This window comes from Strongylocentrotus purpuratus, unplaced genomic scaffold, assembly GCF_000002235.5.
Source record: "Strongylocentrotus purpuratus isolate Spur 01 unplaced genomic scaffold, Spur_5.0 spur5_scaffold_17, whole genome shotgun sequence".
Lineage (NCBI taxonomy): Eukaryota > Metazoa > Echinodermata > Echinoidea > Camarodonta > Strongylocentrotidae > Strongylocentrotus > Strongylocentrotus purpuratus.
The window spans coordinates 2,724,648-2,737,136 of record NW_022145602.1 but is presented as its reverse complement, the minus strand read 5'-3'; the positions used below and the strand labels follow the sequence as shown (position 1 = coordinate 2,737,136).

The 12,489-nt window shown below is 36.6% G+C and overlaps 1 protein-coding gene across 1 annotated transcript; it reads right to left on the bottom strand.

Annotated features, from left to right (window-relative positions):
- Positions 1 to 2,113: 2,113 nt before the first annotated feature.
- On the bottom strand, positions 2,114 to 12,146 carry LOC115924997 (adhesion G-protein coupled receptor G6-like). Its single transcript, XM_030988103.1, has 11 exons — positions 12,114 to 12,146; positions 11,113 to 11,225; positions 10,475 to 10,621; positions 9,962 to 10,144; positions 8,747 to 9,130; positions 8,158 to 8,298; positions 6,967 to 7,091; positions 5,344 to 5,413; positions 5,130 to 5,295; positions 4,545 to 4,611; positions 2,114 to 3,020 (listed from the first exon to the last, which is right to left on the bottom strand). Exons 2-11 carry the CDS (start codon positions 11,152 to 11,154, stop codon positions 2,510 to 2,512), a joined length of 1,836 nt encoding a protein of 611 aa, XP_030843963.1. The 5' UTR covers positions 11,155 to 11,225; positions 12,114 to 12,146; the 3' UTR covers positions 2,114 to 2,509.
- Between the last annotated feature and the right edge of the window lie 343 nt (positions 12,147 to 12,489).

The following is a 12,489-nucleotide window of genomic DNA, read 5'->3' as shown; positions in this document are numbered from 1 at the left end:
GTGTGTGGGCGACATCATTACCATAAACATATTGACTCAAGACAATCCGTCGTAATGTTGCAAGGTCATTCATTTTAGTAAACACAAAAACATCACAGTATTGTTACCATGTTGGTTTATTAGCTTCATACCAACAGTCAAGCCAAAACGGAAGAAGGAAGAAAATCAAAGCATTCTCTGTTTGATCATTGTTGACGGCTGAACGTCAAATGTGCTCCTGTGAAGATTTCCCTGCAATAAATTTCCTACCGAAATTGAATTCATAACGCAAATTACGGAGGACTGTATCCTAACCGCAACCATGCTAATCTCAAGAAAATTGAATCTTTCACCATTTCATTAAACGGCAATTTGATCAAAAGAGTTCAATTCACCAAATGCTTAGGACATTTGATAGATGAAGAATTTAAATGGTCTAAACAAATCGAAAACTTAAGTTAACTTACCCAGAAAAACATTAGCATGATAAAGAGAGCAAAGAGTTTTTTGCCTCAAAAATCCTTAAAGTTACTTTATAACAGTCTAGTGTTGCCACGATTAGATTACTGCTCTGTTGTATGGTCGAACAGATTTTATTCCCATACAACTAAGCTGCAAAAAAATTCAAAAGAGGACCGCAAGAATAATATTGAACAAGACATATGACACACCGTCGGCTGATTTGTTCACAAGTCTTAAATGGGTGACACTAGACAAGCGGTTTGAGTTAAGTCGCGTTATGATGATATATAAATACGTTCATAACTTAGCACCTTCTTACCTTCAGGTAGGCTTAATCAATCCTAATGATGTACATGAGCATGTACGTGCATGTTCTGTAATATTCACATCATTGCTACGGTCCCATACTTTCACTTTCACATGATGATCTCGCTGTTTCCCAACCTATGGGAAGCAGGAAGTTACGCAGGAGATAACAAAAATGATTAAGTGGGTACTTAATTTCTAACTTATTCTCTGTTTAATCATTGTTGACGGTTGTACGTCACATGTGCTCCTGTGAAGATTTCCCTGCAATCAATTTCCTACCGAAATTGAATTCATAACGCAAATTCTGGAGGACTGTATCCCAACCGCAACCATATTAGTTACTCAATGAAGACAATCATGTCGGATCACCAATGCAATGTAAAAACATGCACAATTTGACAATAAGGACTATTCTTATTTGTTTGTTTTACCTGACTACTTAGAAAGCATATGTAGTAGTTTGAAGTTTGAATTTTATTTATTCCACATTTACATCGAAAAGCAATTCAATTTTTTTACAAGCTTATATTAAGTCAGAATAGATTAAACACACAAAACAAGTTAAAGATTTCAAATCAAGTATAATGTACGGAAAATAAGTATATACGAAGTTTCGAAATATATAGATTTGACAGGCAAGGTAAAACAATGTAACATGTGAGGAGCCTAAATAAAAAGCGTAGCTTGTATGTGAAAAAGGTATTATAGGAGACGAAAACGGAGTAGTGTAGTATGAGATTGTAATGACATACACGAAGAGTGAATGTGAGAAGGAAAGAAAAATAGAATAAAGAGAATAGGAAATAATGAAGGAAGAAGAAAAAGAAAACAAAAAATAAGTGGAAGAAGAAGAGGCAGAAGAAGAAGAAGAAGAAGAAGAGAAAGCAAATTGATGAAATCAATGGCATTGTAAAAAGAAAAGAAAAGACAGCTTTAAGTAATCTCCGAAAACCCTGGTAATGAGGATTAATGCCTTACCAAAGGGCACTGGCGCATCGACTTGGTTTCAAACCCGGGACTTCCCGGTTAAGAAACCAATTCTCTACCACGGAGCCATATAGCGCTTCCGTATTCTCTTTTGCAGAAGAAACGATAATTCGATCAAGGATGGAAGGGGAAAGGGAATACATGGTAGAAAATATGGACCACATTGGTAGCAGCATCATGAATATTGTTTCCCAAGGGGTTATAATTTTACCTCCCATAATTTAATATATAAATCTTACATTCTCAAATTACTATTTATGTTTCATTCATAATATTTGTTAAATTAATTGGTGAAATTCTCAATTGAATCTGTATAATAAAATGATGCTTTCGTTTTGCACGTGAAACATAAAACTATCTGTTCTGTTTGCAGCATACGTATCGGTTACCTTCATTCCAATTATACCATGCGAAAAAATCATAATGTATATCATAAACATATTTACAAAATGCATCTTCTTCACTCACTCGTTAAAAGGGGAATAATCCTATTACACAAAACCCTCCAGTTAGAAGTCCACCGCCAACAGTTCGAATAATGCCAATCAACGGAAATTCAATCAACTACAAGAAGATCTGTAATAGAAGAAATAAGTGATGTATTCATAGAGCGGTCGGAATAAACTGCTATATATTTATCGAAAACATACTTGAATGTTTGATTTTTTTACAACCCTTTGGTCCAATCCAAAATCTATCAGTTCTACATGGTATCTTCACCACTCTGTACCAGCATTATCATACGAAGCTCTAGAAAGTCTCTCCGGCGGAGCTAGCCTCCTGTCTCTGGGCGGATTTCCGCTGGAGTCCGAGTTGGGAACGGGCCGTCCTTCAGGTCTGATGAGCTGTTCTTGAGCGTTGAGCTGGGTTGTCCAGAACCGGAACTGGCCGCAGAGGGCGTCGTGAAATATTTAGGTAAGCAGCATTTGAACTGGGAACGCCATGTCAAGCGCACCTGAGGCTGTCTAACGCAATACAGCATGAAGATGAACAACCCCTGAAGAGAGTTCAGTACAGTAAAGATTCCTTGCACAACCGCACTGGCTGGTTGTATGATGCTCAGGTAACCAAGAGACCACGTGAGACCCATTAGAGTCAGGATGCAAACTGCATTCTGGAAACGTCGAATCCGCTGGCGCTTCTCCGTCTTGTCCAGGTGTTGTCCTTTCATAGTTTTGTTCAGTCGCATGAGGACCCGAACATAGATGACAAAGTTGAAGATCATGACGACACCAATAGGTATCAAGAGACCACCGATTACAGGCCAGAATGCAAGGAAGCAACTATAACAAAAAATTGAAATAAAATAAAACATCATCTTTAATAACAGATTTATATTTCGGAATTGAGTGTCAAAGACTATCACCAAGACTAGAGATAAATGTGCGTCACCTTTAGAAATGTGCAAACATTACACTGACATAAATATTACTAATATTAATACAAATATTAACGATACCAATGTTACATTGAGGAAGCGCCTTTTCATTATATAATATAGGCGGTAAAATAGGCTCTTGAAATGGCCTTTGACTTGATTTTGAAGTTCTTTAAGATCGTGTTAAGTCATGATGCCAATATAATGGGATGATATCTCTCACAGAGCGTCTAAGAACACGAAATTCAGTCTGTCACAACCAGGTGACATTAGATTAAAAAATCCTATCATAAAATCATGACAACACAACAGTAACAACAGTACAAACAAAAAAAAGGCAAATACGTGTTCAGAAGGTTATAGTTTTTTGAAAAGAAATCAATAATTTCATGGTCCAGTACTTAACGCATGCATATAATTAACATTCACCTACATGAATATGTATAAGTTCAAAAACAAATCGAATAATTATGAGATACATAACACCATTGTTTTCATAATGCAGAAGTAATTCTTCCTGCACTACCTTCGACGGCTGATGAATACAAAAACCTGTTGTGTTAAAAAAGATATTCTGCATGATCAGTGGCGTAGACAGGTTCGTACACCTGGGGGGGATGACTCAGGGGCGGATCTATCTTTTTGCTAAGGGGGGAGAGGTTGACCAAAATAATGACGATGCGGAGCATCGTCCACGAGCCGCGAAGCGGCGAGCCGATTTTTTTTTGGGTGTATATTTGAACCCCGTAAGTGATGTTTTCCTGGCATCTATTAACACAATGGAGACCCTAAAAAACGTCTTTTTAAATCAAGTAACAGTTAAATGAACAGTTATATCCAGAGTTATTATGTGTTTGGTTAAGTTACCAGATGAGTTGAATATCTTCTCACAATATTTGCACTTGAAAGAGTTTCTCTCCAGCGCGCGTTCTTTTTCTTTCTTTTTTTTTTTCTTTTTTTTTCCCTTTTTTTTTTTTTTTCTTCTTTTTTTGTTTGTTTTTTTGGGCCGCCCAAGGGGGGTTTAAACCCCTAACCCCACCCCGGGTGGATCCGCGCCTGTTTAATCTTGTGGTAATCTTGTGGTTTCCAAACAAAAAGATAACCACAAAATACTTGTAAGATTTTCTTTTTTTACCGTCTGAATTGGCTTTCACCGTGTGAATGCGGCTAATAACAATAAACACAATTACAATAATGATGAGGATTATTATTATCATCATCATAATTATTATTATTATTAATATTATAATTGTTATCATTATTGTTATTACTATTATTATCATCATTATGACTTATTACGTAAGCAAATATCATTCCCCAAAACCTGGGGGATGATTGTACATGCCATCCCCCCCACCTTGTGAGGTGGGGGGGATGCATCCCCCTCATCCCCCCCGTTGTCTACGCCCCTGTGCATGATGAAACTTACAAATCTGTCTGTGCGTAGTACTGTCTTGAAGCACCTGCAGTAATCCCGACTATTAACAAAGGGCAACCTACACAAAGAACAAACAATTTGAGAGTGGTCAAGTTTCTATTCGTCCTTTTCTTCCTATCCCTGTCCTTTCCCTCTTCTTTCTTCTTTCTTCTTTATTTTTGTCTTTCTAATTCCTTTCTATTTTTGGTTCTTTCTTTCTATATTTCTTTCCTTTTCGTCTCTCAGCAAGTGACCTACAAAATATAAAACACAACAGTAACAACAGTACAAACAAAAAAAAGGCAAATACGTGTTCAGAAGGTTATAGTTTTTTGAAAAGAAATCAATAATTTCATGGTCCAGTACTTAACGCATGCATATAATTAACATTCACCTACATGAATATGTCCTCATTCTTTCCGGCTTCGTTATTGATTTTTGCTATTTATTATGTTTTTAGTCTTGAAATTGTTATTGAATTAGTTTAAAAGGTGTAATGACAACGTTATGTGTTTATGCTACTTGATTGTATTGTATCTTGTTTTAATGCATATAGTTTACCTACGGAACCAGGGAGGGGAATGGGGGCAATCTTACCCCATGCGATCAACGAAGCTTTCTTCATAAACCGTGGCAAATAGTAATTTCGGACCAGTACGAGGAGGTTATGCATGTTGTAGCCCTCAACGGCCATCCAGAAAATTGCTGCCAAGATGAAATATTGGAGGAATGCAGCCAGGATCGAGCAAGGAAGAGGGGAAAGCTAAGTCACATCTTGTTCAGTGTCCACTGATATCGTCACTAAAAAGACCACATAGAGTCCTAGTAAGGCACAGCAGAGGGATAGGAGAATCTGGATGGGTTTCTGGTCTCGGAGCTTCCTGAGAGACGAAAAAGAAAACCAGAAAATACTCTGTGAATGTTGCATTATCATAATGGAATAACCAAATTCATAAACAAATTTACTTTTTCCTTGAATCCTCTAAAATGACCTTCAATTGAACATGTGGAAGTCTCAAACTGACTTGGAATATCTTTTTGCAGGAGAGGATTATTTGATTTCTTTCAGTTAGGGTTCAGGTTAGGATTAGGATAATCACATTTCTTTTCTCATTACGTTTAATACCGTCGACAGCTTTACTCCGAAACAGTCTACATTTAAGGCGATCAAAAATATTGTCATCGTATTAACGTGTGGTGGTTGTTATTTTACCTGACTGCTAAGGAAGCATAAATGCTTGTAAGTGAGCAACCAGACGTCCGACGGCTTTAGGTCCTCTCCGAGGGACCTGGTAATGAGGATTAACCCTAATAAGGCCGGGGGGCATTATGCCCCCCCCCCCCCCCCCTCCACGATTTTCCCGATTGCTCGGGAACGCATATGGATGGCGCCCCGCCGCTCGCAGACTTATTTCTTTCGAGTCTTGCGCAACTTTTAAAATATTTTTTTTGAAAATCGGACCTATGGTTACAAGGTCACGTGACCTTTTGTATTCGCATGTCAGCCCGAAAATCGCCCATTTTCGTGATTTGTGTTCCAAACATATGGAAAAGTCATTTTTCCTAAAAACAGATCAAACATGGGTTATAAGTTCTTGTTTAAAGTTTCGGTTTTTGTTTTGGGAGTCAAAATAGTTGAATTGTAGTAAGAAATGAAATCAAAATTGCTTTGTCGTATTATTATTCAAAATGGTCTAATGAATATATGTAGTGAAAAAGAATGCTTAAATATGAATAACATATGATTTATGGGTAAAAATGTGATTTGTATGACTTTATTTGCATAAATTACCATAAATATGCAAATGAGTGAATTTTTCAAAAAAATGAAATTATCATATTATTCAATACACTTCACTTGACATGCGTGCACATTTTCGCGGTGATCGGCCGAGATCTTAAGGGGGGGGGGCATAATGCCCCCCCCCCCCGGCCGTACTAAGACCTCAAATAGCCTGGCCTTTTTAGGGTTAATGCCTTACCAAAGGGCACTAGCACATCGCCTTGGTTTCAAACCCGAGTCACCGGATTACGAGACCACTGCTCTACCGACTGAGCTATCGCGCCTCCTCAATTTAGACATGTATTTTTTGTATTAAATGTTGATGTCTATATTAAATGAAACAAAGACGAACATGAACTTAAAGACCGTCAATACTAATGGGTCAGAAGGGATTAGACCACACAGCGAGGTCACTGACGTGGCTATCTCATTAACTCAGCTCTCAAGTAACATAAGAAAAAGAGGATCATGGGGGGACCAACAGGCACCGATTGGGGAAGTTTTCTATATAGAGGGAGCAAGTAGCTACAAGTATTACAGTGGGGCTTTAAGCGGATTCAAATTCTTCTCCATGTGCTGAACAACAATGCTTTTTTATTATTTATAAAGACAATGTCGCATAATAATTTGGCATTTAATAATGTTACTCACTTGTTTGTAGCAAATGTAACGATTGTCAGAACAAGGCCCAATATTGACATGAGGCAACCAACATAGCTAACGATCTCGAGGATAAAATCTGCCTCAATTGATAATTTTTCTCCTCCATATATATCCTATAACGGAAATAAAAATGAAGGCTCGAACTTAACTGAGAAAACATGACATTGTTATCTATTCTGAAATCGTCCACTTAAACACGAGGTACCCCTATTTTGGGATTCGAATTTCAAATCTCACGTTGACCTTATATGAGTAATAAAGAAAAATGATAAAACAATAATTGGGTCTTATTTACTCCGAGTAGCTTCATTGGTATTGCACGCTGATTCTTTATACGATGGAGTGAAGAATTAAACATAGAAAAAGCAGTATTTAACTAGATCAAAGAAATAGAATCAAATACATGATTTTATTCTATGGAAAAAGAACCTCGTATGTTTAATAAATATTATTATTACCCCACTGCTTCCAGGTATCCATTAAAAAATGCCTTGGTCTAAAGGGACAAATGTGAACAAAACACCTTCTCTAAAGATGGAAGCACAGGAATGGGTCGGGTTTTTTCATTTCAGTTATTAAGTTTGCCCCATTATGCATGCAACTACTAACTAACTAAAAACATGCAACTACCAATTATGTACATTATGCACACACAAAGAATACATACTTTAAAAAAGCAAGTGTGTGGACAAAGTGTGTGAACAAAGGCAAAGTTTCTTGGGAGGGTTAATCCCCTAAATAATCATACCAAATTGTAAACAGAGTGAAACAAAATGGGGGCGGTCAATTCAATGACCATTGCAGAGCTACGGAGATAATTACATATTTAACAATAAGTCTTGTTATAATAAATTTGTTTTAAAGCTTTTGAGTGATACAGGGTTGTTAATGTTATTGGTTTATCCATTACAGAGTACTTGGCCTCTGTACCTCACTCTTGTTTGTCTGTCGGTAGTTTTAAAGAATATAGAATATAGTTTATGTAAGGTTCTGATATGGGTTGTAGTTATGGATATAATCATTTTATATATACTAGTCACTATACCTTTGAGGCAAAGACCTGTTAACATATTTTAGCATAAACTACTGACTGGCAGATTTAGCCTGTTCAATTCAGTAAAAAGATTAAGAATAAATCAGTTACATGAAGATATTTCAGACGAAGAGTTTAACACGTACCAAGAGAATTCCGAAGTTAGTCAGATGATTACACTCGCATTCAATCCTGTCACTGGTGTCATTACTCGTCTTGTTACATCCACGTTGGGACCAGGCTTTGTTGTCAAAGTCCCAGGATACACACTGAGCATTGGTCCCATTCTGAAAATAAAGATAGAGTAGAAATTAAACTAATTTTTTTATGTTTTTCTCTAAAATGAAGTAAAATATAGTTCATTGTTATTGTAAATTTGTTTTGTTTTTTTGATGGATCTATGAAGTTCTTTGTTGCATTTGCAAATTATTGTTTATGCCAATCACCCTATGATATCACAGTCGAAGGTTTACACCAGATTCTCTTGATTTGTCTTACATATCCTCTTCATCTCTATTTCCTTACCTCATTCTCTCTCTCTCTCTCTTTACTATAGGTCTTTACTATTTGTGTATCCTCATGAACCCATTAATTCCTCAATTCATTTCTTCCAACTTTTAGTATTCTCTGCTTATCATTTCGTGTCATTTTACAACGTAAATATATCCATTGAGTGACGCGATACAATTCTGTATTCGCTATACGTTCAATAAATTAATTGTCATATCTTCTTACTGGATTTAGAGGAGTGAACGATATCCTGACTGGTTCGCTCAAATCCTCCACCTTTTCGTTATTGAAAGACGCCGATATGATCCTAGAATTCAAGGGTCCATTGTTCTCTTCTACATCTTGGTTGAACTGTGCAATCCCCGTATCCTGGAACAGAGATGGCAAGCGATACGTCGTGATGACGAGACGCCCTCTGCGTCCAGAGAACCTGTCCGCTAAACCCGATGGAATGAAGAGTGTAGTATGTGCCTGGGTGGCTTCTGGCTCTTGCGTAAGGTCACCTCTTTCCACCTTGAAGTCTTCGTCCGAGATGCTCTCACCGTTATCAGTTACAGTCATGAAGACAGTATAACCCTGGCTGATGTCCTCTGGAGTCACATCAAGTACCTGAAACGGAGAGACCGAATAAGGATGTTTAAAAAATATATATATTGTGGAATTGCGAACAATAGCAAGTTCAGGTATGAACAGATAGTTATCGACAGCTGGTCACAGAAACAATCCCTGCAATCGGGGAGCTCCAAACATGCCATTAAAATTGGTTCGCTACTGTTCAGATGAAGTTATGTATGGCTAATCTGTAGAAAACAAATTTAATCAAATTTTTCTAACATACATCACATAAGAAATGTGTGGCACACAAATTATGGAAATATGAAAGTGTGCAATTATATCGGATAAAAGTGATATTGCATGACAGATCTAGAAGCTAGCCTGACTTTACAAGAATCATTCCAAAATCAAAGAAGTTGTGTCAGTGTAATACTTGAAGAAATTTGTAATGGAGCTAGTTATTCTTCAATTCGTGTTATTGGTAGTGAAGGGAAAGGATACAATGACAAGCGAACATAGTACGTATTGCATCACGATCCAATTCAATATGACATTTTTCTTCAGTACCCGTTAGCACTTCGGTCAAGCCTGGGTCAATGTCCATGTACGGTTGGCTGTGTGATGTGTATAACTCAGTTATTTTTATTTTAATCGAGGTTATATGATCGGATAAAATCGATGAGATTCACAAAGCTCTTATCAGGCATGGCGGACAGGAAGGTTCATTGAGCTGATAATCATTTTGTACAAACACCTAATCCCTCAATCGCTCATTTGAGTATTATGACAGCCGAAGTGGAATGTCAAATATATTGGATATTTCAAAACTTCCATGGCATGTGTCCTTCTCTTAAACAATTGAAAATTACAGATTGTCTGCCCTACCTCAGCAGCAACATTGGTTTCCACAAACCGACTACTTCCATTTCCCACTTCTATGACAGCAAGCTGTGCTTCGAGAGCCAAGACTACACGGCTTGGCGAGCTATTCTCTTCCTCGGCCATACCAAGCAGTTCGTCAGGTAAAGCTGCGATGTTATTTACAATTCCTACCATAGATTCAGCCACCTGTCGTTCAAGAAAATGAAATATAGTACGAGTACCAGTTAAAAGTTGTGATTGCATCGTGACAGAATAATGCTGAGATCTTCCTTTGTAATTGACTTATGTAAGTATCGCCTTGAAAAACCTAGTTATCACTAGACAGCACTTGAATCGAGACTATTATCATGTCAGGAATATACTAAACATTTTGAGACAATGAAAAGGGGACCGTAAACTTGTTTATTAGCACTTCTAGATATGAAATACCGGCTAGAGTAGTTCAAGCATTCAGCTGATAGAAACAGGTATTTTTTCTAATAAATAGATCCAAATGAACTCGAAACAAATACCCACCTTTGTTTCTGTAGAATTTATTTCATTTATATCCTCAAGAAGTTCTGCAACTACGTTGAGACCCTCTAGGAAGATGTTCTGGCCCATACGTGTGACGTTTTCCAACTCTTCAGCGACATTTGCTGCGTTATCTAAAGTAATTTCTACCTGTGAAATCAAATGCAGAATTCATCAAACAGAGAAACAGACAGAGAGGAAGATTAACTGAGAGAGAGAGAGAGATAAACAGAGAGAGAGAGATGAGAGAGATAGACAGGAAGAGAGAGAGACAGGAAGAGACCGAAATAGAGAGAGGAAGAGAGAAAGAAAGAGAGAGGGAATATGAGAGAGAGAAAAAGAAAGAGAGAAAGAAAGAATAAGAAAGAGAGAAAGAAAGAGAGAGAAGGCTAGCCAAATATGACTTACTTTTATTATAAACTGTGAAAGTTTTGTTTATACCATAGATCTTGGGTTTTCCTCAATAACTAAATATAAAGTTTTTTTTATATTTCAATTTAATTTCAGTTTCATTTATATTTCAATTCCCTTTTCATTGCAATTCCATTAATTTTTCAATATTATTCCATTTCGAATTTCATGTTTATTTGCTAACAACGTCGTTTCAAAATGACGGTCCTGAAATTCAAGAATATACTGACGTTTCTTAAGATCTCAAGAATCTCTTCAGCAGTCAAGTTCATTCCGCAGCTCAACTCTGGTATAAACCTCCTACAAGAACAACCTACACATGCACCAACTGTAGCCTGATCCTCTGAAAAAACAAGAGTTATATATATATATATATATTAAATATTGATAAAAATTTTGTTTTCGACCGCGTCATACCAAAAGACGTTAAAATACGGGATTTGCTGCTACCTTGTTTGGCATTCAACAATAAAAGATAGAGAAACGTCGATCTGGCGCTGCTCAGTGGCTGCCGAACTCACGAACAATTGGGCAAAAAGAATTTCCATTTTCGGTTTAACTTAATAACATTTGGAGTGGACTTTAAAAGATTATTATTAGTAGTAGTAGCAGTAGTAATTCATATATGTGTCCTATAAGAGTATCCCTGACGTCATCATGTTCAATTGTCTACGTATTAGCCTATCGAAATTCGCTACTAATACATTAACAAAGTTAAGAAGTCTTAGACTGTTCGTGGGGAAAGGCCTCAATCCTTACACAATGCTCTACAATATCTGCTCATTAGTGGATTTATCAATGTCCTTTAAAATTCGCTTTGATTACTTGTAGACATATGATAATGTATAATTACAAATTAGTTTCATTTTCTATATTATAAAATTGATATCAAATGACGTTAACTTTGCAATTGCAAACGTTAATTATTATCAATAATGTAAGCATATTCGTCATGGTTTGATTGAGTTATGGAAATACAATTATTTGAAATAGATAATATCTTTTTCATGGATTAGATAAAAGCACTCCGCGTGATAAGAAATATTTCTAATAGACACCAGCTAGAGGACAGAAAATATGAAGAATATGAAAAATATCAATAATTTGAAAAAAAAATTAATAGCTAATTAATTGGATAAATATAAATATATAAATAAATAATGTATTCATTGATTATTCTAAATTGTAAAAAGGAAAGAAAAACAATACAATGGATGAATTTTTGACAAACCTTGGCATGTGTAGGCTACCTCAAGGTACTTATATGTTCTAATGCACGGATCATCACCAGCGAGGTCATTCGTTGCATTAATGCTGCATTGCGATCGGCCGTTACAATATGGACCGAGAACAGCCAATACGTCTAATGCACAAGAAGTGTCAAATATTTGTCTGCCAGGACAGGTTGTTCTGTCCCTTCGTCCGTAGACAGCGGTAGAAATGTCGATTAGGCCCTCTTCGCAATTAATTTCGATCAACGTCCTCTCACAGATAATTATCTTAGTTTCTGGAGAAAAGAGAAGACCATGTTGTTTATTCATCTTTATTCAAGAAAGTATACATATAACATAATAATAAAGATGTGACATAAAACCCAGGACAGAGAT

Bases quoted from the DNA above. Each gene is read 5' to 3' on its own strand.
- LOC115924997 (XM_030988103.1), bottom strand. From the start codon at position 11,154: ATGAACTTGACTGCTGAAGAGATTCTTGAGATCTTAAGAAAC. The intron at 9,131-9,961 runs GTAGGGCAGACA...TCTCCGTTTCAG, and splicing joins AAACCAATGTTGCTGCTGAG to GTACTTGATGTGACTCCAGA. The intron at 7,092-8,157 runs GTACGTGTTAAA...TTTCCGTTATAG, and splicing joins CTAACTTCGGAATTCTCTTG to GATATATATGGAGGAGAAAA.